This window comes from Larimichthys crocea, chromosome X (assembly GCF_000972845.2).
Source record: "Larimichthys crocea isolate SSNF chromosome X, L_crocea_2.0, whole genome shotgun sequence".
Classification (NCBI taxonomy): Eukaryota; Metazoa; Chordata; class Actinopteri; family Sciaenidae; genus Larimichthys; species Larimichthys crocea.
In genome coordinates, this window is record NC_040020.1 from 25,839,130 (window position 1) to 25,863,865 (window position 24,736).

A 24,736-nucleotide genomic window follows, 5' to 3' on the forward strand; every position below is an offset into this window, starting at 1 on the left:
CACACACACACACAAATGCACACAGGAGGAGGCTGCTGTTAGCTGACTGTGTATTAATAGAGTTGTCAGACAGGTGTCTGCAGGGTTCACAGCCAACTAACGCATATCACACTGAGATACACAGCGGAAAGAGAGAGAGAGAGAGGGTGAAACTCTGAGGGAGAAACCAAAAAAAAAAAAACCCAGAAACAAATCTGGAAAGGAGGGACACGGAAAACGAGAGGTTAAAGAAAATGGATAGCTTTTTATAAATATTTAAAAGAGGGTTTTTTTGGAGAGTATACAAAAATAAATGGAGAGGAGAAGGTGATCATTTGCTGATCTCTCTTGAGAATACCGCATGTGTGTGAGATCGGGGTGAGTGTTTGTGCGTGTCACTGCGCTCATTAATGCTGCATGCTGACAGCTAAGTGTCATCGTCTGACTACACTTGCCTTAGAATGCCAATATAAAACCACAAGCCAAGACACACACACACACACACACACACATATATACACATTTAAAGCCACACCACACCAAGAGTAGAGGATTCAAGCCCCAAGGGGAGACAGACACAGACAATGGGAAGCGGTGAGAGGACCGAGAAAGATGCCCGAGTTTAAATATTCATCTCTTCCTTCAGCTGCCAACCCCTCTATCTATCTCTGTCATCACGCCACACACATGTGATGGAAGGAGGAGATGGAGTGATGGTGAAAGGAAGAGAGGAAGACCAAGAAACAGGAAACATGTAGCCGGTAATGGAGAGGCAGGCCAGAGAGTTAGGCTCTCGGGAGTGCTCAATAATTATTTGATTAATTTTGAGTGTTATATTAGTTGCGCTTTTTTTTTTTTTTTTTGTCTGCTTGACAAAACCCACAATGACATAATGAGGTAACATTTCATCATCAGCGTAGTGGAATAGGGGTGTGTGCGATTGCTTCACGCCTGCAAACTTTCTTGGTGAGGAAAACTAAGATTTCTTTCCCTCATTAATTCTGAAAATCATCAACACATGACAGCGACACGTGACATTTACATGCGGTTAATGCTCTGAAAGCAAAAGAAGAAATGTCAATATTGCATAAATATAATATATATACAGTATATAATATAATATAAAAGTATATGTAGATGAAGGAACTTTATAGCAGAGCTCATGCACTTCATGTCCTTTGTGACTCAATGGTTGCATATCAGCAGTGATAACACTCACTTTCTAATTGCTTTAGCCCAGTGTGGGAAGCTGCTTGAACGCCGGGGGGGAGAGAAACACTGACACGTAAGTGTTTTTAAGCCGAGCTCAGGTAACAGACACTCGGGTAAAACTGTAGGGGAAACAGGCTAGCGCGTCTGTTGTAGCCGACAAAACGTTGCCCCAATGAAGCGAAGCCTGCCACCTCGCTCACATGGCATACCCTTCACACTGTAACACCCAGCCGTGTACTAACACCGTCCGTGCTCTGTTCAACTCTGTTTCTGCCACGTGGCTCACCTGACAGCTTCGCTGACACCAGTACCACTGCTGGTGTTCATGTCGCATTTGGAAAAAAAAAAGTTCCACCTCCACTCTTGCATCCACCTGTAGGCTCTGGGTTCCCTTTTGGTAGGAACATGCTGAGCTTAGTTTTTTTTCTTGCGACGGGATACGAGGTTAGAGCGTAGACGTCAAATATCAATGCTGACGGAATAATCAGTTCCACATGAGCTGGCTGCCTGAGTTTGGGTTAAATGATGTCAAGCCTCAGGTTTTGTCTGTGGCAGCCATTGTCTAGTGTTGTATTTACAGAGAAAAGAAGATACTTACAACCTAGGACTGACACCAGAGGTGCCTCTAGCTCTTGCTTTTCATTTGCGGATGCCATACTGACATTGCAAGCTAGAGACAACTGAAACTTGTTGAAGTTGCTCTTCTGAATTTGTGTTCTGCATGTTTAAAGACAGTAAGTAACTCTTTAGCTTCACGCTGAACCGAATACCGTGTGCTGAATGGATCACAACGATGAACAGCGAGGTTATTTCACTATATTACCCAACAGATCCACGGGGACAACAGGCTGACCTTAAGGTTACAGTGTCCAGTTGTAGATTTCTCTTCCTAGCCACAAGGCACAAACATTGAAATAGCACTGGTGGAACATCTTTTACAGCGTGTTCCCACCACTCCTGCCAATGTGACCTTCAGCAAAGCATTTAGCTGAGCGGCCCTTAGCTCCGACGCTCCAGTAGGAGCAGAGGGTCACAGCAATATTTGTCTTTGTTTAGATAGAGAGGGAGAAAGACGGAGCCAGAGAGAAAGAGCAGAGAGGATAATGTAAATGTAAATGGGTTCTTTACCTGTTGACCCGCGGTTCTTCTTGCCAACTGTCCGTCAGCCAAAGAGAATGAGATGAAAAGAAATGGCACAAAAGGGGAGAGAGGGGAAAGGGGAAAACAGAAGAGATATAATTTATATTTCAAGTGTTTCCTCGGGGTGCCGCAAAAAAGACACATTTAGCAAACACATTTAAGGAGCAAAAGAAAATACAGGCTTGCAAGAATCAGCAGCTTTGAGGCGTCTCAGAGTTGAGGAGGCACATAAGAAAATGAAGAGACTGCTTCCCTGAGAAGGAGGAAAAAACAAATACAGACAGAGAAATGGATGAGAGGGAGGAAGAGACAGAGGGGAAGAGAGAATGGCATGTTATCATGGAGTCCAGAGGAAGAGGAGCTGTTTGCAGCCCATCCATCAAATGCCAGCTACCAAATTTTGTCTCTCTCATTCACTCCTTTCTCCCCCCCTCTGCCTTTCTCTCTGTATTTGTCATAAGTCTGGAGGTAGCAAGACTGTAGGCTGTGAGAAAATGATGGCATTGACATTCTACTGGCAGAAAATCTACATTCACTATTCATCTATCAATACAATACCCCTTCACACTCCTATTCAGCCACTCACTCAACGCTTGAATACTGAGTGTGTGTATGTTTGTGTGTATTTGTTTCGAGTCAGAGAGCACGTGTGTCTGTGTGTGGTTGAAAAATGTGCGTCAGACAGCGCCCTTAATTTAGATTCTGGCGTATCGCATCAGCATCAGCGCAAAGTTCGTTCAGCCTTTGCTGAAGGTCTATGACAAAAAGTGATGAAGAGTGAGCAAGCTATCTGACGAAGAAGGAAAACAAAAGCAGCCAAAAAAAAAAAAAAGAAAAAAAAGAAAAATAATTCATAATTTCTGTTGAGGATAGAAGAATAATCTGTTGTGGTGCTGTTATTGAACCTCAGTGCAAAATTTGTCAATATAATATCGAAAGCTGACGAGCGCTCTGCATGGCACTGTCTGTCTGGTTTGCTTCCTAATCTTGTTTACAAATTGTTTTATTTTTTGGGGAGGATAATTTTAGTTGCTGAGTCACTTTTCTAGGTTGAAATCAAACAGCAACAGTGGCAGGGCATCAGCTGTAGCCAATTAAAGTTAATTCAGTGAGTAACTTGATGGCAGCACAAAACAAAACATTGGCGCTGTCAGAGTTGTGTGCTCTCTGCAATCAAATTTAGTAGGCTACACCTGTCAGATACACATTTAATCAACATTAAGGTGATTAGAAGTATCGGATCGGACTTCTTATTGGCAGATATTCGATATGAAAGGACCTGGATCAGGTTCAGGGCCGCGAAAAACTCGAACTACACAGACTCAACCATATTTTTTATGGTATTTATAATAGGAAGAATAAGAATATTGGCACCAAAAGTCATTGTAGTATCCAAAAAATACTGTCCAGGTGTACTGTAAATAACACAGCCATTAAACTAGAGCACAGTTTGAGCTGTTAATTAACAGTATTGGAAAGTCTATTTATTTTGGAGAGTCTAAAAGGGGGTCAACACACACACACACACACACACACACACACACACAGAAATGCCCACAGACACACAAACAGAAACACAGGCTTTGGTCTAGTCTGGGGGGCATACAACTCTGTGTGTGTGTGTGTGTGTGTGTGTGTGTGTGTGTGTGTGTGTGTGTATTCAAATGATGTGTCTTACTGAGTCATCTTCAGTTTCAAACAGGAACAGGGAAACAATGGGGACATCAGGGGACAACAGAGGGAGCACGAACTAGAGTGTGTGTGTGTGTGTGTTCACTACACAACAAAGCATCTGACATTCACAGAGCTGAATCCACTAAACATATTTTCCAGTAACTTTCACTTCCCTCATTGTTTTCCAAACCTTCTAAAGCGCCTTCGATCATTTGCTCCCCTGATCAATGTGCATATTGATCACATGCTGTAAGTACAGGTGAATGATGCTTTCCCCGATCCAACCATTATCCCTGTATTTACAAAAACAGGCCCACCACTTAGAATCATGGTTGATATTAATGTGATGTGTTTAAAATACAGTTTGAGGTAATGTGAAAATATTAGTGTGTGCCTAAGTGTGTCTCAGCCTTGAGTTTGATTTGTATTCATGAATTCACTATTGTGTATTCAGCTGCCTGAAGGACCTACAAACAAGCAGGTCACCATGTCCTCTGTGTGTGCTTGCCACAATGCTTGTGTGAATGCAACAGGGATTAAGTAATAATAATTTTTATGTATAAAGCATATTTCAAGAGTAGACATCACAAAAAAACAAAAACAAAAAAAAAAAAAAAAAAAAAGTTAATATAGACATCCAAAAGGCAAAAAATTAATAAATAAACGATTGGGGTACAGTAACTGTGTGCTGTGTGTGCTGTACCTGTCTTTTAGTGTGTGTAATGGCTGTTGTTGCTCTCACTGTGTTATCAGCTGACCTGTGCAGGTGCTGACCTCTCTGCAACACACAAACAGCCCACGTCCTCCCTTCCCTCCATCTACATAAAACCTGACACCCCTCACCCTTGGTGACAATCTATTCTCCTGCTCAGCCTCGCTTCGTTCTCCCCATCCACCCACATCTGCATCCAATGCCACATTTCCCCCAAGCTGAAGAATACTTTTTTTTTTTTTTGGGCTTAGCAACACGTTTGGGTCTTTTCTTTCTCTTTCTATGCTGTTTTTAAAAACCCAGAGTTCGACCGCAAAACCCTTACCAGTCCAATTTACCCTGTCAATCTCACTCCGCCTTCACTCTGTTCTTGTTTCTCGCTCTAAAACACACACACACACACACACACACACACATGCGGACACATACCTATTTGAAATTCACATCAATGACTATACAAATTTCCAATCCTGACACATTCACAGGGAGAAACACAAGGACCCGTGAACCCCATCTACACACACACACACACACACACACACCAGACTGTGGTAAAATAATAAGCTGGCTGGAGTGTTGACCTCAGACCTTAGGGCAATTCCTGACAGAGCCAGGTGATAACATTTCGCAGTCCGTACGCTTCCTCTCCTTATATCCAGCAGTCTGTCTTGCTTTGTAAATCTGACCAGAATTGAGGAGCGGCGTTATACAGAGCATATAAACAGCAGAGAACAGGTTTACATCTTAGTTTACACACAAACCTACATTCTCCTTTTCTCTATTTAATCCTGTCTTTTGCTCAGAGTCTCCTTCCCTGCAGAAATATGGACTCTTGGAAGGTTACATCTTCCTGCTGTCTGCCTGTCTGTACCAAGCACTAGCACCAGTTGACCTTTCCAATTTACCATGTCAATCATGCCACCCCCTCCCCTATACAGAGACGCATATAGACAGCATGCACAGCCCGGTTTCCCGTACACATACAGGTAAAAGTTGTTGTCAATCATCCTTATGTGCAATCCCAAATGTCACCAGGTTCTGACATTCTCTTTGCTTACCGTCTGAAAGGGGGAAAAAAATTACCTTGTCTCTGCCTTTCTCTCTCCCCTTCCTTTTTCTTCTTCAGCACTTATAGAATTTGTACTCTCCTCATCCGATCTCTTCAGACAGTTTGTGCCAAAACAGATGTCTGCACACAAATGTGGGTAAGATAAAAACCCACCAATCCCTTGTTAAACACTACCTCTTATCACCTCAAGTAGTCGACCAAAGAGCACGGAAATGAGATGCTGAATAAAATGTGCGATTGAAACGCATAAACAAACATCCAGCCTTGAAATGAAATAAGGGGAGTACAAGGGAGACGTGAAAGAACAAAACAAAACTTGAGAGTGCCATGCAATTAAAATGGAGAACGGATGTAGACGTTCAACTCATAGTGTGAGCCTAATGATGGCGTAAAAAAAAGAGACGTGAAATAAAATCCAATTGAAAAGAAGAGTGCTGCTTCTGCAAGTTTGCACCTCTGATAAGAGACAGAGAGACAAAAAAAAAGGGAAGCCTCTGATCTTGCAGGTGAAACATTATAAAGGGGGAAGAAGTGAGGGATGAAAGACATGGGGAAGGCAGGGGGAAGTTGGAGCCAAAAGGTAGGACTTTAAAAGGCAGTGATGTGGTGCAGCTGTGTGCCCACCACCTCGGGGTGAAACAGCAGATGGAGAAGGGGCCATGAAAAACAAGAAAGAGGAGATGCATCATTACTAAATCAGGTTGTTTTCCCCCCCTTTTCTGTCTTCTTTATCCAGAATGCTGCAGGGTAATCCCTTATCTCACACTTGTTCTTCATTGTCACCCCTTCTGTCTTTATCTCTCTAACTCACTACTATCACTTCTCCCTCAGACCCTCTGCATAAGTAAATAAGGCTCACATACAAGAGGACACTGGATTTTAAGCGCCTCCTTTAGAAACAAGTGGTAATCCAGCTAAGCGTTCATTGCACCCTGTGACGCTGTAGACACAGTCCATTCATTTACTATACGCTGAAGGGACGAGGCTTGGAAGAATGTGACAGATCAGTGGAGGGCAACATGACCTGGCATTTCCTTGAGCATTTCCTTTAAGGCTAAGACACTCGCTCACAAACCCACAGTCTTTGGAGCTGAATAAAAATGGGAATATGGTACTCTGCATTTATTGATCGCCTTTGGGGAGCTTCCCTGAAAGAAAACCAAGCTAGATGATACCACATCGTTGACACAGCGTTCAGTCTATTGACTGTAAATCAGGATTATATGGTTATTATTAGATTTTTCAGTTCAATTTTGAGCCAATGTTGACAACTAAATATTTGATTGTCAGTCAAAATCTGTTTTTTGGTCACCAATTCAGAAATTCTGAATTCTGCTTCGACCTACATTTGCAAACCAACTAATCAAAAAATGTCACGAAATGATGCAGAATAAGCGCAATGCTACTGCTAAAAATATATTTACCTCACACTCGCTTTGCAAAACTGACATCTCATGTACGTTTTTTTCACAACCTGTCAATGCTAAGGCCAAATATTTTTTCATCATTGTGCTACATTTTCCACCAGCCATTCATCACACCATCTGGCATGACTAAAAGTGATATTGTACGGTCTGACATAGATTGTGACCAAAACTATTAATATATTATTATTATTGGAACCATCTCATTCACTGAGGCATGCAATGAAATATATGACGTGGGAACAGATTTTGAGATGATTGAAATCCAGACAAGACACGCAGATTTCGTCCAAGCCAGAAATAAATAAATAAATGACTATACGTTGCTATTTTATGCTGTGATACACATGGCAAAAAAACAGAGTAAAACTCGAAATGACATTGAAACATACTCAGTCCAATTCCAGTCAATCCATGGCTGAATCATTTTTAGAATCAGACCAGCAATCGTAATGTGTGTCCAAGCCATTAGTCCACAAAATGTCAGGAAAATGTGCATCAAAATGTCCCAGTCCCCAAAGTGACCTCTTCAAATTGCTTGTTTTGGCAGAGTAAGAGTAGTCGTGAAAGTAAAAGTAGTCGAATCACAGTAACAGAAAACAGAGAAAACAGCAAATCCTTACATTTCACAAGCCAATATTCTCAATCCAATTAAATGCCAAGGTACAGGAAATAGAAAATCAAATCAGCATATCATTTGGTGATAATCACTCAAAGCTTCCTGCAGTACCTTACCTGCAAACATTTTCTTTTTATCGGAATGTGATGCTCATCTCATTCAGGTGTTTTTCTTGTGAAAATATATTAATTTCCTGCAAACAAAGCCTTATTCAATTATGTTGCGAGCATGTAAAGCAGATCTCACTCACGTGCATGTTTTTGTGCCTGTGTCCTTACGTCTGTGTATATATGTAAAGCAATAACTCACGTTGGCAAGAACAGTTAGGGTCTGTGTCTGATTAATGGCTAAATTGATTAAGTGGTTTAGAGATTGATTGGTCGAGCCTGGCTATAACAGATTCATTAGAACAGTGATAGATCAGTAAGATCTGGCTGCAGCTGTTCCGCCTGGCTCCGGACAGCATGGCCTGGTAATGGACATCATCTGTCTGTCTGTGGATCACAATATGTCCACATGCGCACACACTGCTGTGTGTGTGTGTGTGTGTGTGTGTACGTGTGCCACACACATCTCCTCTTTTCTTCAATCATTCCAAACAACCAGACTGGGGAGGAGGAAGTGGCGGGGAGGTAAGAAGGGACGAGGAGGAAGGAGGAGAAGGGCGGAAACTATTTTTGGATTAAAGGCTCTGTTGATCTATTCCGGTTTTCAGCATCCCCTCTCAATCTTCAACTTTTACTCTCTGCCTCTCTTTCTTCCTTCCGATCCATCTCCATCATCCTCAAAGCTTTCCCAATTTTGCACTTGCTCACTTTCCCTGGTACCCGATCCTTCTCTGTCCTTATCTCTGCTCGGCCTCATCCCCCTTCTCTTGATTTAATCTCATTTTCTTTCACTAATTCTTGGCTGGTTGTCCTGAAATCCTGATAAAAAACTTCAGCTCCAGCTTTTAACGTATACACTGATAGAGAAGGGGGCAAGAGGAGAGACATACACTTATGTATGGCTGTGTGAGTGAATTTGTAAAGGGGTGTGAAACGTGGCTGCGTTTTAGCGAGGCGGTAACAAATAAAGAGGGAAAAGAAACACCCACGCAATCTTTCAGACCATGGTGTCAACAACTACGGAAAAATGTACGTGTGCTTGGGCACTGCTGTGAATTCAAGTTTTTGTATATGATATCAATATTATACATATTGGTGCGACAATGTGAAACATAAGTGGCTCTATAAATTTCAATGCATGTACTTGACTTGGATATGCTGGCTTAAAAATTGAGCTTGAGCACACAACAACAGCAGTTGTTTACGACAACGGAGCAAACTCCGCCTGCTGATGAAGACCATGAAAAAGTGAGGCAGAAGTCTTTGAATAAAGAATGAACTGCATGTTTTTGTATATTGAGCAACAAATCATAGCAAAAGTTATCTCATGACACGCTCCATATAGAGCAAGTCTACTGTAGATTGTTATTTACAGAGACACAATTCCCTCCATGAGCAAGCACTTGACGACAGTGAGGAAAAACTTCTTTTTAACAGGCAGAAACCTCGAGCAGAACCCAGCTCACAAGTGGGCGGCCATCTGCCATAATCAGTGTCTCACCTTAGATTGATTTTATGGTTATTTTGTGGTTGATGTATTACAGTCGTCATCATACTGCACTCTGAGAGTATACTTTAAGTATATTAAAGTAAATCAGTATCGGTAGTCTTTATCTAGAGCATGTTGTGATATAAGATATCAAAATATCATCCGGAATATTTAGCTTTACATTCATGAGTCTATTTTCTACCTCCAAAGGTGAATGAACTTGCTTTGAGTGTTTTCTAAATCACCAGTAGTTTTCTCAAAAAGAAAACCTGATGGGTTTTTTTTTTGTTCATTAGTGCTGCCTCGCTACTTCGGTTACAAGCTACTGCAACAGGTGACTTCAGATTTATTGTCATGGCAGAGTTTCTGTGGACGACAAACATCATCATTTTCCCATCTGCACCGCTGAGTCCAAAGTTCTTCCTCACATCATTTCTCATCTGTTCCAACTTTGCGTAGCCATTCTCCTCTTTTCCGTTAACAAAGAGACAACAGTTGCCTTGTTGTTTACTGAGTATAAATAGCAATAGATCAGAGTGACAGTGCAATTTATGAATGTCCTCCGCTGAAGTGCAAAGCACAGTCTGTTGTGCTCAAACCATGTTTATAAGATTTTGGGGTGAGTGACAATCCTAATAGAAATTTGTTTTGAAATATTCCAATATTTGAGTCACACTTTTATTTCTATCCAAAACACATTTTATTCTCACTGAATTTGCATGTGGTCAATGTGCTCAAGGACATTTAAACCAAAGGAGACAGCCCTGCGATTAGTGGATGACCTGCTCCACCTCCTGAACCACAGGCACAACTATATATATTTCTATAAAGTGTATAAATTTATACCATGGATACAACTGTATCCATATCGCTCAGCACATAAATCATATGCTAAATCAGGCAGCAACTGTCCCACTCTCTCTTCGCCCCCTTCCCTCTTTGAATTGAACATATTTCCCCTCCCTCAGCACCTCATCATCTCCTCTTCTATTTACCTATCTTTTATCTTTTTTTCTGTTCCTTACATACAATCTTCCTGTTGCCGCCCAGGCCCATCATTCACCAGTTCCGTTTCCCACCTCAATCTCTCTTTTTCTCTTCCACTTCTATTGCTTCAAATTAACATCTGCTGACTGGCCTGCTACTCCAATAACCTGTTACACCCAGCAGGAAGCACTGACACACAGAGACAATCAGTGTGTTCGCATGCACAATAATATTTCATTTATATTCGGGGTACTCTGAAAACTGTTTATGAAAACCCTGAATGTAGCCAGTATGTGCTGATACAAGCTGGCATATGAACAGCGTATCCCGTTGGGTTGCTCAGTTTGGAGTCGTGCAGCCTCACGCATCTTCACACAGTGATGAGTATCAAAATAAAGCATGAGTGCTGAACACAGTGGGAAAACTGTAAAGTGTCTGTCTCCATGTACACTGCGTCCAACATGAGGCCACAGCTGGAAGTAAGCTGTGTTTCAGAATATTAATCTTCAAGCACACTCACTGACTGACACACTCGCACAGTCTTGGGTTTCAGGGTGTATAGTGTGATGGCGATAAGGGACTGACCGTGTGACTGACAGGATCATTAAAACCACGAGCACCATGCTACTTATCTACGCACTTGACACCTCATTCAGCACCCCGTGTGTGTGTGTTTCATGTGTGCTCATGCATTTCATCTTCTTAAGGCAGCTGAGATGGTATTCCTCGCCAAGTATTTGTCTGGAGATGTGCATTAGTCAGGGTCGATAGTCCATCAACTATTTTCCACAACAACAACAACGCATTCCTCCGACCAAACCCGAGCTCCGCTTGTTCAAGTATATGTTGCTGCACTTCTCCGCTGAACAAATGCACCAACATAAATAAATTGTTCCATCTGCTTTACTCTGGCATTGCTGCAAGACACACTTGATGAACACACAAATACACACTCACACAGGGTTTGAGCAAAGCATACCGCTGCAGCAATGACCTGATGTCTCTCCAATACAACCTCCCTGTCCTCAGTTGTCCCCGATAAAATTAGCGGCTAAATTAATGCTGATCGTAGGCGTCAGCCCGGTGTCTTAAAAAGTTCAAGAAGAGTAAGCGTTGGTCGACCATGCACCACATAATCCAGTCTGCTAATTTGCAGTAGCTGGATAGCGAGTACTGACAGCAGGTTATCGCTAGCTGATTTTTAAGAAGATCACATCAATATTTATAGACTTTAATTGCGATCTCTGTCCATTTCTGGCTGAGCAGGAGCTTGGTCTGTGAGTCTGGGCAATTATAACTCTGAAAAAGCTGTCACAATATATCTGATATCTTCAGCTTTAATTACCAGACAACACTTACCAGATGTTTGTCATTATGACCAACTACATTCACCGCTAAATATGAAGCCACGTTTAGATGTAATGATCAGTATAAGTATCACATTAATGTAGCGATTATCACTAAGTGTAAACTGCAGTGAATTGGTCTCAATACAGATGAATTAATACAGTTTGCACAGTATTGTTTGATGGAGTCGTGGCCCCTTTAGGAAACACTGCTATAGACAAAGGCTCGTGCACCACGGTGCCCTGAGTGCATCTAATGCCTTGCAGTAAACAATGTTGGCAGAAACCTGTGTAACATTAAAACTTTCAGAGCTTCTTTCTGCTCCTGTTCTCTGCCCTCTTTACCTCCACAGCCTCTGCTTGTTCATTGATTCTTAGAAACTTGTTACATCCAGCGTCTGTGACTTTTTGCCCGCTTCCTCTCCCACTGGACACCTCTTTCACCGCCTGCCTTTTTTGTTCTTTTTTTGTCTATTGACTAGTTTATTTGTGAATGAACTTTAGAGACGGTCTGAGTGGGCGCACGTCTGTAAAACGCTCAGTCAAAGCCGTGTACATGGGCATCCGTCTTAATCTTTTTCATCATGCTCTAAAACACGCTCGCAATTACAGCCATAACCAAGTGGAACAAGTAGAGCATACACACATTTCGCTTGTCACACTGACACAGTCCATGAGTCAGTTTCCTGTCCATCCTTCCATCACTCCATCTCTCTGTCTGTACACTGGGGTTTTAATTATAGAACCACAGAGGAGCCTCATTACACTGAGAGAGAGGAAGGGAGAGAGAGAGAAATAAGAGAAACAGAGGAAACAGACAGAGAGGGGAGATAGGGATCAACAGAGACAAGTCTGATCCCTTTGCAACTGAAATACTGAATATAATAATTCCAGACACAACCAGTTGTAGCAGGAATTAATCAAAGCACTGATTCATTAGCCAAGTCTCTTTATCAAAACTACCGAGTATTAGTTCCAATTTGTGTCTGTGTGTGTTCCACATCTGTAGACTTCAAATGACTGTCAAAAGAGACCCTCACACAAGGATACTGTAGGTCTTTCAACCTGCAGGCACAAGGTTACAGCTAGAAGCGAGTTATACATAAAAAATGCTACTAAATTCCAGCATATTGATACTTGTTCTTCAAAATTCAAGAGACCTCCAGGATGGTTATCTAACATTTGGATACATAAAGCAGCCTCTACATATTCTGCCATCTCTATCATAGTTAAATCACAGCATATATACAAATAAATATATAGCTATTCTAGACACTGCATTAAGAAATATTTATACATGGGAATCCAGTGGGACACTCTTACTCTACTATACACTATATTCTGTATCTATGCTGTATGATGCTGTATGAAGTACGACACATGCCCGCTTTAGTGCACAGCACATTTAGGGAAATGACTGAAGCATATCGAGCTTTTAATCAATTTTTCTCCAACTACGACAAACAAAAACATTCATTTCCTTGATGAACGACAACAGCACAAGTGAACATCTAGCCATGTGATATTCAAGAGCAACCACAGATGGTCACAAAACGAAAGGCTGGTGTGCAAAACATTGGAGTTATTTGGCGAGTAAGCCTGAACACACTGCAGCGTCTGAAGCCCATGTGGTGTTTCCTTTTGTCTCCAAACTCTATTTTCAAAAAGAACCTGTTCAAATTGGATTCTGATTACACTGTCGGTGGTCATCCAGCCAACAACTGTTTTTAATCTTTGGTCTATAAATTTCCTCAGAAAAAGTGAAACATGTGGATCACAATTTCTCCCCAAGCTATTCAAATGTTTTGGACCCCAGCTCCTTTCTATTTTGTGTTTTGTTGAGAGGAATATTTTCATCTTCTACTTTCAGAGCTGAAATTGAGAAAACAGTTGAAAATGCCATTACTGTAATCATTACCATGGGAGTAGAAAACTAGATGAAGAGTAGAGAGGAGAAATATCAAGGTATTCAGGGTCAAGTGGAAAAAAAAAGCTCAATCCTTTTCTAATGCAGTAATGGTTGAACTGCCTGTTAATTTATAATATGAATTCAAATTATTCAACATGAATTATAAATGATATTTCTGATCCCACAGTTCACTTTTATTTTCTTTTAGCAGAATTTATGTCCTTGTAGCCTAAAACCTTATTTTACACAACAGTGTAGCTCCTAAACAAATTAAAACGCTAAATTAATCATTCATGTAACCATCGGTCAAAACTGTGCAAAGAGTTTTTAGAGGAAAGAGAAGCAGATGATGAAAACAATTTTAATGTTCAAATATAGTAATTTTTAGCAGTTGTGGATTATTCTTTTTATATTTAAGAGTAATTACTAACAGTGACTAATATAGTAATTTAAAGGTACCAGTGTGCATAAAAAGCATGTTAATCAAAAAACAAACAAAACAAAAAGCCACAAATGTCCTCGAATCCTAGAAACAGGCTGTTGCCAATAAGAAAATTCTACGCAGAAAGGCCACCTGACCGTAACTGTGAAATCTTTGAGCTGATTTCATCTTTCACTGTAAAATGAAAAATATAGGCAGCTGCTTCTGAACACAGCCATAGATTCTGCTGGTAATTAATTAAGAGCAGTCATTCTGCGAGGGAGAAAAAAGATTCTCTGTTCAGTGCGTACACCTGTGCTTGTATCAGGGGGTGGTGAGTTGTTCACACAGCATCCAATTTGGCAATCGTTTTGTTTTGGGGGGGTCACCAGCCAAAAAGTCTGGAAGAGGATCTCTACTCCACATGTCTGTCTGCATCCTCTCACTGTCTGACTAAAATCTCTTGGGACATATTCCCTAACCAACACGAGAAGCTGCAACTGTCTATTCAGGTAGCACACACTGAGGCAGATTGTGGCACAGATCATTACGTTGCCATGTTGTTAGAGAGGTTTCTATGGTGTTCGTTGAAGCCTACCAAGGCATGATGCAGCAAAATGCAAAACACCTTGAGTGCATGAGGAGAACTGCAGCACTGCACAACTTGACTGCACACAGGGATATGGGGGATTCTCTGATCCTACGTTTAAGCTTTTAAATTAGGGCTGGCAGGTGTCAGGGGTCTGCAACGCTACAACACACTAACACACACACACACACATATATGCATGGACCACATAGATCCCACCCCACAAAAACACAATCACACACTAACTCTCTCAAGGGAAACTAAAATACCTCCAATTAGACGCGCCACAGAACAACTGGGATGGGACCTGGAGTACACACACACACACAACTTTAAAGACACACACACACATACAGTCACACACGTGCACAGAAGGATCCACGGCAGGCTCTCATTTAAGAGTCAGTGATGTGGAAAGGAAACATCTGGAAGGGAGGAAAGACGATTAGAAAAAAAAAACAAATGACACAGAGACACACGGGCATGAATAAAACAGCAAAACAAACACACACTCATACGAACAGGTTGTAGTGCTCATCAAATACTTGTATTTGTGTATTCATAAAAGCTTTTTTTAAAAACAGATACTTATGTGTCGTGTGCCATATGCTGATTATTCATGCAAAACACTAATTTCCCTTATCTCGTCTTTAACGCCTACTTCCAAAACAAATACTGTGTGCATGTGATGTTGTGTGTGTGTGTGTGTGGTTGGGTTATCCGGAGGTCAGCTGAGTCAAATGCCACGGTAGTCTATTCTTCAGCCTCTAACAAAGGCCACTCCGTCACTTCTCATGGCTACGGGGTGACAAGCCCGGCTTGATGAAGGCCAGGGCGGAAAAGAGGATAAACCAGACAAACAGAGTGACGTTTAAACGGCAGACACCAGGGGAGTCTCCAACAGGAGCCGTAATCAGGCTCAGACAGGCTCTCCTCCAATCAACAAGCCGAGGTAATCAAACTCAGACTCCCACACCCTCCCCAACACACACATACAATGATTAAGGTTATGAAAGGATATAAGGTTATTTTACAATGCATTTATGAACTTGGAGACAGCCCCTCTCTCAGTTCACTTTCCGACACTCTGTTCTGCGCTGTTCACCGACTTTTCTTGTCTCTCTGTCTAGTGATCGCTCTTATCTATATTTGTGCTCTGTTCAGCTACCTCACAGTATACATTACTTGTGAAACTGCCTCCTGATTGTCTCTGTTCTTTATTGAGCAGAATCAAATCTATAATTCGATTCATTACTGAGCAGAAACACAAAGCCTCAAAGACGAGCTGGAAATTTTCTAACAACTTCTTCTAACTTTCTTGCACTCGAGAAAACTTATTTTTTGCGACTTTGTCGTCAGGAGTTTAAATTGACTTCTGCCATACACTAATTATGGAGGTACTGTAAGCTGAACTCCAAAGATTTCATTCATCAGGACCAGTTCACTAGTCATGGGGGGTGCTGCACAGCCTGTGAAAAGAGTTGTAAACGGTCTCCTGTGGTTCTAATCTTGAGGGAGCTCTGTCAAGTCTGAGAAATAACCTGTGACAAAACATCAAGGTCATCTCAGCTTGAGTTTGGAGACTAGAGAGAGAGATTTGATGCAAGCATTTACAAGGCAGTAGGGATTTATCCAAAAGATGTTATCAATTGCATTTAGGGACTAAAAGTCAGGACATCTCGGCCTCTACTGCATCGATCTTTATTCTAAATCTGTCTTGCAAGTCCCCTAACTCCAAAGAAGTGAGATACCAAACAGCTGGAGTTCTCATTTTTAAAGGGAAGCACTCTGGAGGCATTGCTGCTAGTTATGCGTGTAATATTCTTAGCTATTTTATGCAGTTCAGCAATTATTAACAAGCGTGACATTACAGTCTTCTTTATAGAAAAGATAAAGGCAGCTGATCAACTATTGAGCCCAAAGCTGAGATAGCATTTAAAGTGCTACAGTTATTATATCAGCCTATATGCGTCCGCCACAGTCTACCCTCTCTGTCTTCTCTTATTCTGTCTTGTGTTTGTCTCTCCTGTCTACATTGCATGCTCTCTCCTCCCCTATCTGCTGCTATTATACAAAGTATATGAGACCTATGCATGTGGGATCACAACACCTTTATCGTGGGTCGTGGAGACCTCAAATCGCTTTGTCTGTTTTTTTCTGTGTGCAAGCGTTTAATGATGTCCAGATACGCTGAGTGTCTCTGGGCGTGTATCTTTTGCATGCATATCTTTGCGCGCATGTGAATCTCCCTCCAGCGACTGCTCTCTTTGGGGATATTTTGCTGCTCTAATGGTCTGATGTACAAATCTACAAAGACCTCCACCACTGTGAACTGAAGAGACGCACACAGACGTGCACGTAGTGTTCTGGGCAACAGGGAGACTGACTGCTGTTTTGATTGACAGGTGGAGGTGTGTGCGTATATTAAAGAAAGTCAGAGAGGGGAGAGATGATAGGAGGTATGCATGGAGCTTAATTAATTGGAGGAGGACTCTTCATCTCCTGTCACTAACAGAAAAACCCCGAGGCCATTAAAACTCTCTTTTCTCTAATGCAAACACACACACTGAACCAAACACGTTTATACTGTAAGTAATTGACCAGACCTGCACCTTGAATCTAAACCTTCCTCCCTGGAGGGGCTGCAGTGATGTGATTTGCTGTGTCGAGTTAGGCAATTTGTACAGTACATGTTCTCGTTTGAATATTAAACTTCTGTCAATCCGTCATGCTCAGTCTGCAGTGATAACTGACTGTGACACCATATGTTGTTTGCAGTGATAAAAAGCTCCAGGAGCTGTTTATTTTAGAGGCGGGCTATACTTCCTATGATTACAATGTGTGACCTCTCACCAAGCTGTTGAGCTGCTATCAATTGTGGCTGTTCCAGCCCGACCACGGCTGACAGTTAGTGCTTTTTATTTTCAGCAGTCTGGGCCCACACTTACAGGATAGTGGTCAGGGACATGCAGATAATGGATCTGTCAGGCAGGTCATACAGCTGGTTGTGTACCACTTTTCTGACAGGCTTTGTGGATTTTGACTGTCAATCATGACAGAGTATGAAATGTGACAAGCAGGCCTTATGGTTTGACTGTGCTTATGTGTGTGTGTGTGTGTGTGTGTGTCCAAGAGACATATGAGATCTTTCCCCACCAGCAGTCCTAACTTTAACGGGCTGTTTGGTCATATCTTCAGTCTTCACCCGTGACTCACTTTATTAGTGCGTCTGTATCTCTACCAATCCCCTTTCTCGTCTTTGTTGAGCACAAATCAAAGGACGAAAGGGGAGAATAGGAAATAGGCACCTCATTTATTCTGCTGGATTTCTGGAAAGAAAGACAACATTTTTTAGAAATAGAAAATGTGACTGACAGCTATGAACTTCTGTGTTCAGATCTTGTGCGGGCTGCTTAATGGAATGTAAAAGTGCAAAGAGGGGAGAGAGGAATTGAGGGAGGAAGAGATAGGACAGGAAAAGAGAAGGTACAGACGAACAAAAAAACACAATTTGCATGAGTTCATTCACATATTTTCTGGTGTCAGTTAACCCCGTTGAACTTCTATTCACTTCAACTTAATCTCATTTGCACAAATTAGATCCCCCCCCCTCAATTTTCCTGGTAGCAAACATTGGTTGATGTCTATCATTAATAGGTTGAGTCTGCTGCTCAGTTTGCACACTGTACTATGTTAAATGTGTAATTGTTAGTATAAAGTCTCTTTTCAATCCAAATTCAAAATCTACACACGTAATAAGATCCCGGCACATTCACTTCTGCAACACCTTTTCCATTTCCAGAACCAACCAACCGACCAACGGGCTGTTAAAGGTGAAATATAGAGGACTGACTTCGAAAATAAACCAAGAAGAAACACCTGTTGTTTCCATGTTTCATAGTTAGAATTCTTTAGTCCTTTCTCTTAAACATCTTGCTCTTTCCAATGTTTTGACTCTTGTGCTGCAGTTTTTATTTAATTCCTTTTTCCTCTGTTCCTCTTCGATGTCAATATCTAATGACTGAATGAAACATGCTGCTTTATAGCAAAAGATATTTGCCCAAGACATGTTTATTGTAGGAATAACACACTGATAAACAGAGACAAACACATGTGCACGCAGACGTTTATGGCCTAGGACTGATCAGTGAAGCCTAACTATACCCTTATGATTCCTAAAAAAACACCCAGGGGAGCACTTCACTCTGACAGCTGTAACAAGGTACTGTGTGTATATTTATGTGATTGTGTGTGTGTGTGTGTGTGTGTGTGTGTGTGTGTGTGTGACAAAGGATGCCAAAGGATACAACCCTGTAAAGAGAATCTAATTAAAACTCTATACAGCCACAAGGGACAGAGCGCTCGCTCGCTCCCTCCCTCCCTCATTTAACCATAGTGAACACTTCAGCTGAAGGACTGTTCGCCAGTAGAGTCTATCGTCTAGCCTCCAAGGAGAAACAATAGGGAGAGAAGGATGCAGCGATAAAGTGATTCAGCGATAAAGACCTTGATAGAGGCAGGAGAAGCAAAACTTCTCAACAACACACAACAAACTTTGCAACTCTAGTGAGCGTAGGCTATTTCTTACATAAAGAACAAACAGCTGGATGCTGTTAGCTGACATTTACGAAGCAAAAAAATAAATAAATCCATGCAGCAAAATGGTCATGCATAGCTAATCCAATTTACATTAAGTTTGGACTCAAAATTCAGGAGATTTTAATTAAAATGGACTTGACCTTTTTTATTTAATCAAATTTGATGTAAATCATTTATATGGATGTAAATGAACATAAATGAAAAACTATGATTTTATCATATTTAAAATACCAAGAGTCTGTAAACACCAATAAATAGCTGTCAGTATCTGGACACACAGCACTGGGGTTTAATATTTGGGCCATACTAACTCACTAATTTCATTTTAAAGGACTGTCTGTGACGTATTGTATGCATGACGTCACCCATGGGTTTCTGAAGAGCTGTTTTGAAGCTCAGAGTGTGGCAGCTCTGGACATTTTAAAATGGGGACTTATGGAGATTGGTTCGTTCTGTACGGCCTATGGTGTATTATTGTTTGATGAACTACAGTTTTTGTTACTTCCTCATTAGGTTTACTTCACAGCCACGGAGGATAAAAGCTTGCCCCTAAAAGCTTGTTCCCTTTTGGATCTGGTTCTAAATTGGGAAAAAGCCCGGATCAAAAGGTTAACAACTCATTTACTTAATGTTTGTGTCTCCTGCCCTTTATTAACCTCAGTGTGCAAAACATTCAGGTAAGAAGGCCCTTCATTTTTAGCTGGACGATGATTATGACTGGTAATATACCAGCTGTGACTACTTGCCAAATGGCCAAAAATAAAACTTGGCTCTTCAGGCTGTCTCTGTACTCGGCCAAAGATCACTTGTAAAAAGTCCCGACTCAGACTCGTCACACAACTGAGTGTTGAGTCTTCTCTGATGAAACCATGTAGCTGTGCCACATAAATTTCAGCTGCTGGAATTTCCCAGTTAACCACTGATTCATATGATATCATTAATTTAAGCTTCCCAACTTAATTGTTCTGAGTCAGGATCAAGTAGCTTACAAAAAATAATGAGTACAAAATTAAGCTGGTTACATCTGTTTTTCTAATGTCTCAGATACGTATTTCATCAACATTTTATATCCTCTGCTGTCGCTTTATCTCTTTATTTGTCAACATTAATTAGGTTGCCGTTTCAGACTGCCTTCTGCCTTCTCAGCTGAACAAAGAGTGCACCTTTCAATTGAATCTTTGGATTGTAGCTGTAATTTTAGTAAACTGGATTGATTCAATACACAGTGCCCCATCTAGCCTAAAAAAAGGTGAAAAACAATCATATAATGAGCACGTAACAATTTCTCAAAGAGTCTGAAAGTCTTATAATCCGCAATCAATCATATTTGGTTATGGAATAGACTTCTTTGTGATATTTGAATGTGCTGCACGGTTTAATTCAATGTAGACTCAACTGATTGTGACTTGCAGAATGAATGAACACCGTGTTAATTAGGAGGCCTGTTTGCTCATAAACCTAACACTGTTTCAGGCAGAGTGTTTTTTTTTTTTAATTTATTTTTTATTTTTACCTGAGGTACTCAGGTAGACGGCGGGACTCGTCACATTCTCTCCTGTCATCTCGTTCACCGCCTCCACATGGTACCGTCCTGCGTCCGCTGCAGTGGTTGCCAAGACGACCAGCTGATTGTCCAAAGTGATTGCTCTGTAGGGCACAAACGAGACACAGAGAGACAACAAAGGATTAGAGAGCACAATAACAACAACCAGAGGCAAAACATGTCTCCTCATAGCATGTCTCAGACGAGAACACTCCTTAAACTAGCATTCTGACAAGAGAGCAGTATTTGGTACATGGATCATTTAGATTCAGACGAGGGGGAAGGAAACATTGAATACAATCATCAGAAAGTAAAGAGGATTCGGAGAGCTTAAATAAATCTCTCCTCCTGTCTCAGATTGATATGTGGCTCATTTTGTGTCTCTTTCATTCTTTTGGCCATTCTCGTTGTTTGTGTATTGTCTTCTGCTCTTCCTTCTTTACAATGATCCATCCTCGTTCCCCATGTACTAGCAGCAATCAATACAGCACAAACATACAGAATACACAAGCACACACAGTCACAAACACACGCAAGATCTAACGCTGCTCTCACATGAACACACAGAGATAAGAAACAATCACAGCGACTGTGTTGCTGTTGCTTTTCAGGAGAGCATAATAAAAAGAGTTGATTTTTTTTTTTTTTGGAGGGAGACGGTGTGGGTGAAAATAAGGAGAGGGAGTCGGGGAGGGTAAAAAATATATTTGTGGCGCTCAGATTTTCACGTGTTTGAACTTGTGTGCCGGGGACAGATGCCGCCAGGCAGGAAGCGCAGGTTGATGTTTATAGTGATGCTACTTGTGTTTTCGGCATGTCAGTGCATGGAAATATTCCAACATTCTAACTTGAGAGGTGACACTGAAATAAAATCAATATAGCCAAGGAGAGAATAAAGCATATTAACGTTGGAGATGACACTCTATTGTTTCTTATACATTCAGTCTGTTCCTGTCGCCTCACAACACAGTTACACATATAATGTATGCTGTGTTCAGGCTGTGTGCATGATTCTGGATGCTGTGTAATCAAACACATTTTTACTTGGAGTACATGCTATTTTGAACAAAACATCAGCATGTGTGTGTGCGTGTGCGTGTGTGTGTGTGTGTGTGTGTGTGTGCGTGTGTGTGTGTGTGTGCATGCATTGTTCAGCAGAGCTGAATTGGCAGCTATGGGTGCGCCCCAAAACCCAATTGGTGCGGTGCCAGGGGCATGGATTCCACTCCATTTCAATTTGGCATACAAAACGGCACGTGCCGTTAATGCCAACTTGAATCGATACCCTGCCACATGTACCGACATCTCTGCAAACAATACAAACTAATAAACACAAATGTTAACATGGCTTAAAGCAGCTGAGTCCAAATGGAAAAAGATACTGTGCTGACTTTGCCAACCCTTTAAAGCTGTAAAAGATGAAATTAAGGGTTACTACAGCATCTTGACTACCTGCTGCTACCTACGATAAGGGATTTAGTATCATGGCTGCCTCCTCAAATGCCAACTACACTCCATTTACCCCACCCTTGCTGCAGTATTATAAGCGACATGCTGGCAGAACCAAACTGAGCCCAACCAACACGAGCTACCAGCAGCCACAGCTTAGAGACGACTATGTTAATGCACCCATACACATGAGAACATGATAGCCCTTTACTGTACATCCATGGAGGGTTGTTTTGGTGTGCTACAAATTAAGATAGGAACTTGTGATTGAACTACATATTGATTGAAATGAGGAGAGGAGAGGAGAGAAGAGGAGCTGTTTGACACACACACTCACAAACACACACTCACATACAGATAGAATTCCTCAGGTCTAATTTTATTCAGTGTGATTTCCCAGGAGAACATCCACAAGTGCCAGAGTCTCAACCCTAACACTGACACTCTTTTTTTGTGAGTGTATGTTGCTGCTTTGTGTGTGCACACATATGTGTGTGTGTGTGTGCATTCTCGCTCCCTGCAATAGAGGCTTTAACCACACCGTTTCCCTGTTCTCTCCTACTTATTCCACAGTTAGGATAGATTCTGCATCCTCACCGAGGTCTATAATGCAATTTATAGCTGTTAAGCTCATTAAGTGCGCTGACCAGCCCATTTTATCACATCTGTTTTACCCAGCACATGCTGATTAATAGACAGTGAAGGCATGCTTTCACTTGCCTGTAGTGTGGGGAGGAGACAGCCTGGGAGCTTTGAAGTTATTAGCATTCAAAGTCAAAGGAGCTCAGTGGGCGCGTGAGAGAACGCAGTAAGACCAATTAAGATAGCATATTACCATGTGAACATTTGTGAAGTTAAAAGTATTTGTTCATGTAGCATTTTTCCTCATTTACATATTCAATTTATATGTACTATTTACATGTGAATGTAACAGAGGCTGATGGCTGCAGCGATTTGCTTCGTGCTTTCATTCGTTCCAAACTGGGAGGTCTCTGACTTGATTTCCCATAAAATTTTCACATGGAACTTTCATATTGGAAAAGCAACACACAGGGAAAGAAATGAAATTTGCCAATGAGAAGTCAGGCAATAGAGATTAGAGGGGCCTCAAATCATTTGAAATTCCCCTCAAAAAATAATAAAATGTCCTTATTTGTTCGGAGTAGCTGGAGGCTGGTTACACAATCTCATCCTACGAGTTATAATATAGTCAGACACATGCGGGCATACGAATGGGCACGCACACGAGCTGCTTACGTGCGTCTTTTCATTCTGACTGAATAGCAATAGAGTTGGGATTTAATATAGCATAAATTCAACATGTCACTTTCTGCTTTCTTTTAGTTCTACATTTAATTAAACTGGACAAAATCGTTCTTGCTTTTAATTAAAGACAAACTCAATTGTAAAACTGTGCATGACTCTGCACGCTTATGTGTGTGTGTGTGTGTGTGTGTGTGTGTGTGTGTGTGTGTGTGTGTGACAGTTTATCCCCAGGCATAAGGGGGAAATTAAAATACAGTAATCAACTACATCCTATTCCCCTCTCTACTGCATTCCTCCCTATAAACTTCGCCCCCCTCGGATAATAAAAAACAGCCTCTCTGACTCTTTCTCTCTCATATCCCATTTTCCATTCTCAATCAGATTACAATCTTCACATTTATTTCTTGGTTTCATCCAATTTTCTTTGCATTCTGCTTTCCCTAGCTGTCTCTCTATCACACTATCCTTCCCCACAACTGTCCTGTCTTACCTCCCCTCTCCACCATCCTCCCCCAAGACTCTTTTGAACCAAATCACCAAGCCAGATTGGTCTTTCATTAAGTATCTGGCCCCAGGACTCATTTAATAAACACTCACGGCTGTCCACACTGCAAGATGGACTGCTAAACACACACACACACACACACACACACACACACACACACATGTACAACTGTGCCAAGAGCTAATTAGCACACACACACACACACATGTACAACTGTGCCAAGAGCTAATTAGCACACACATGTCGCAGGCCAGAGGATGAGTGAGTGAATCAGTGCATGAGTGAGTGTGTTTTTTTTATATCTAAGTGTGCCTAAGAGTGTGAGTGTGTGTGTTTGGTCTGACTGACTCTCCTGCCAGCAGAGCCCACCTCGGTCCTGTCTGCCCTCCCTCCCTATCTCCGTCAGGCAGCGAGCCACCTTCTTAAACCACACTGCGTCTGACACACACAGGCTCGGGGTAGAGGAGTGTGGCAGCAGGGCAGAAGGAGGGATACTCCACTGTAAACTGAGGCCAGACAGCAGGCTTTTTGGCAGCTTCATTCCCAAAGCAAGTGCCTGCCAGCCACCCACACATTATACTGCATACATACACACACCTTCTCACATAGTTGGGAGCATTCACTGTTCCTTGCAGCCGTTAAAATCTGGATGTTTGCTTTAGTGTTTAAGTCATTTGGCACATGAATACGTTCTCTG

General features: G+C 41.6%; 1 protein-coding gene across 2 annotated transcripts in view; it reads right to left on the reverse strand.

The window, feature by feature from the left end:
• LOC104928752 (protein sidekick-1) overlaps positions 1 to 24,736 on the reverse strand; it is a 218,448-nt gene that overhangs the window by 84,400 nt on the left and 109,312 nt on the right. Inside the window, exons 5-6 of one of the 2 annotated variants that reach the window (XM_027282930.1) lie at positions 20,790 to 20,923; positions 2,320 to 2,346 (exon numbers count right to left, since the gene is read on the reverse strand). In XM_027282930.1, coding sequence (XP_027138731.1) covers positions 2,320 to 2,346; positions 20,790 to 20,923 — 161 coding nt within the window. The remainder of the gene's footprint in view (positions 1 to 2,319; positions 2,347 to 20,789; positions 20,924 to 24,736) is intronic. The other variant, XM_027282931.1, reaches the window with a different exon arrangement.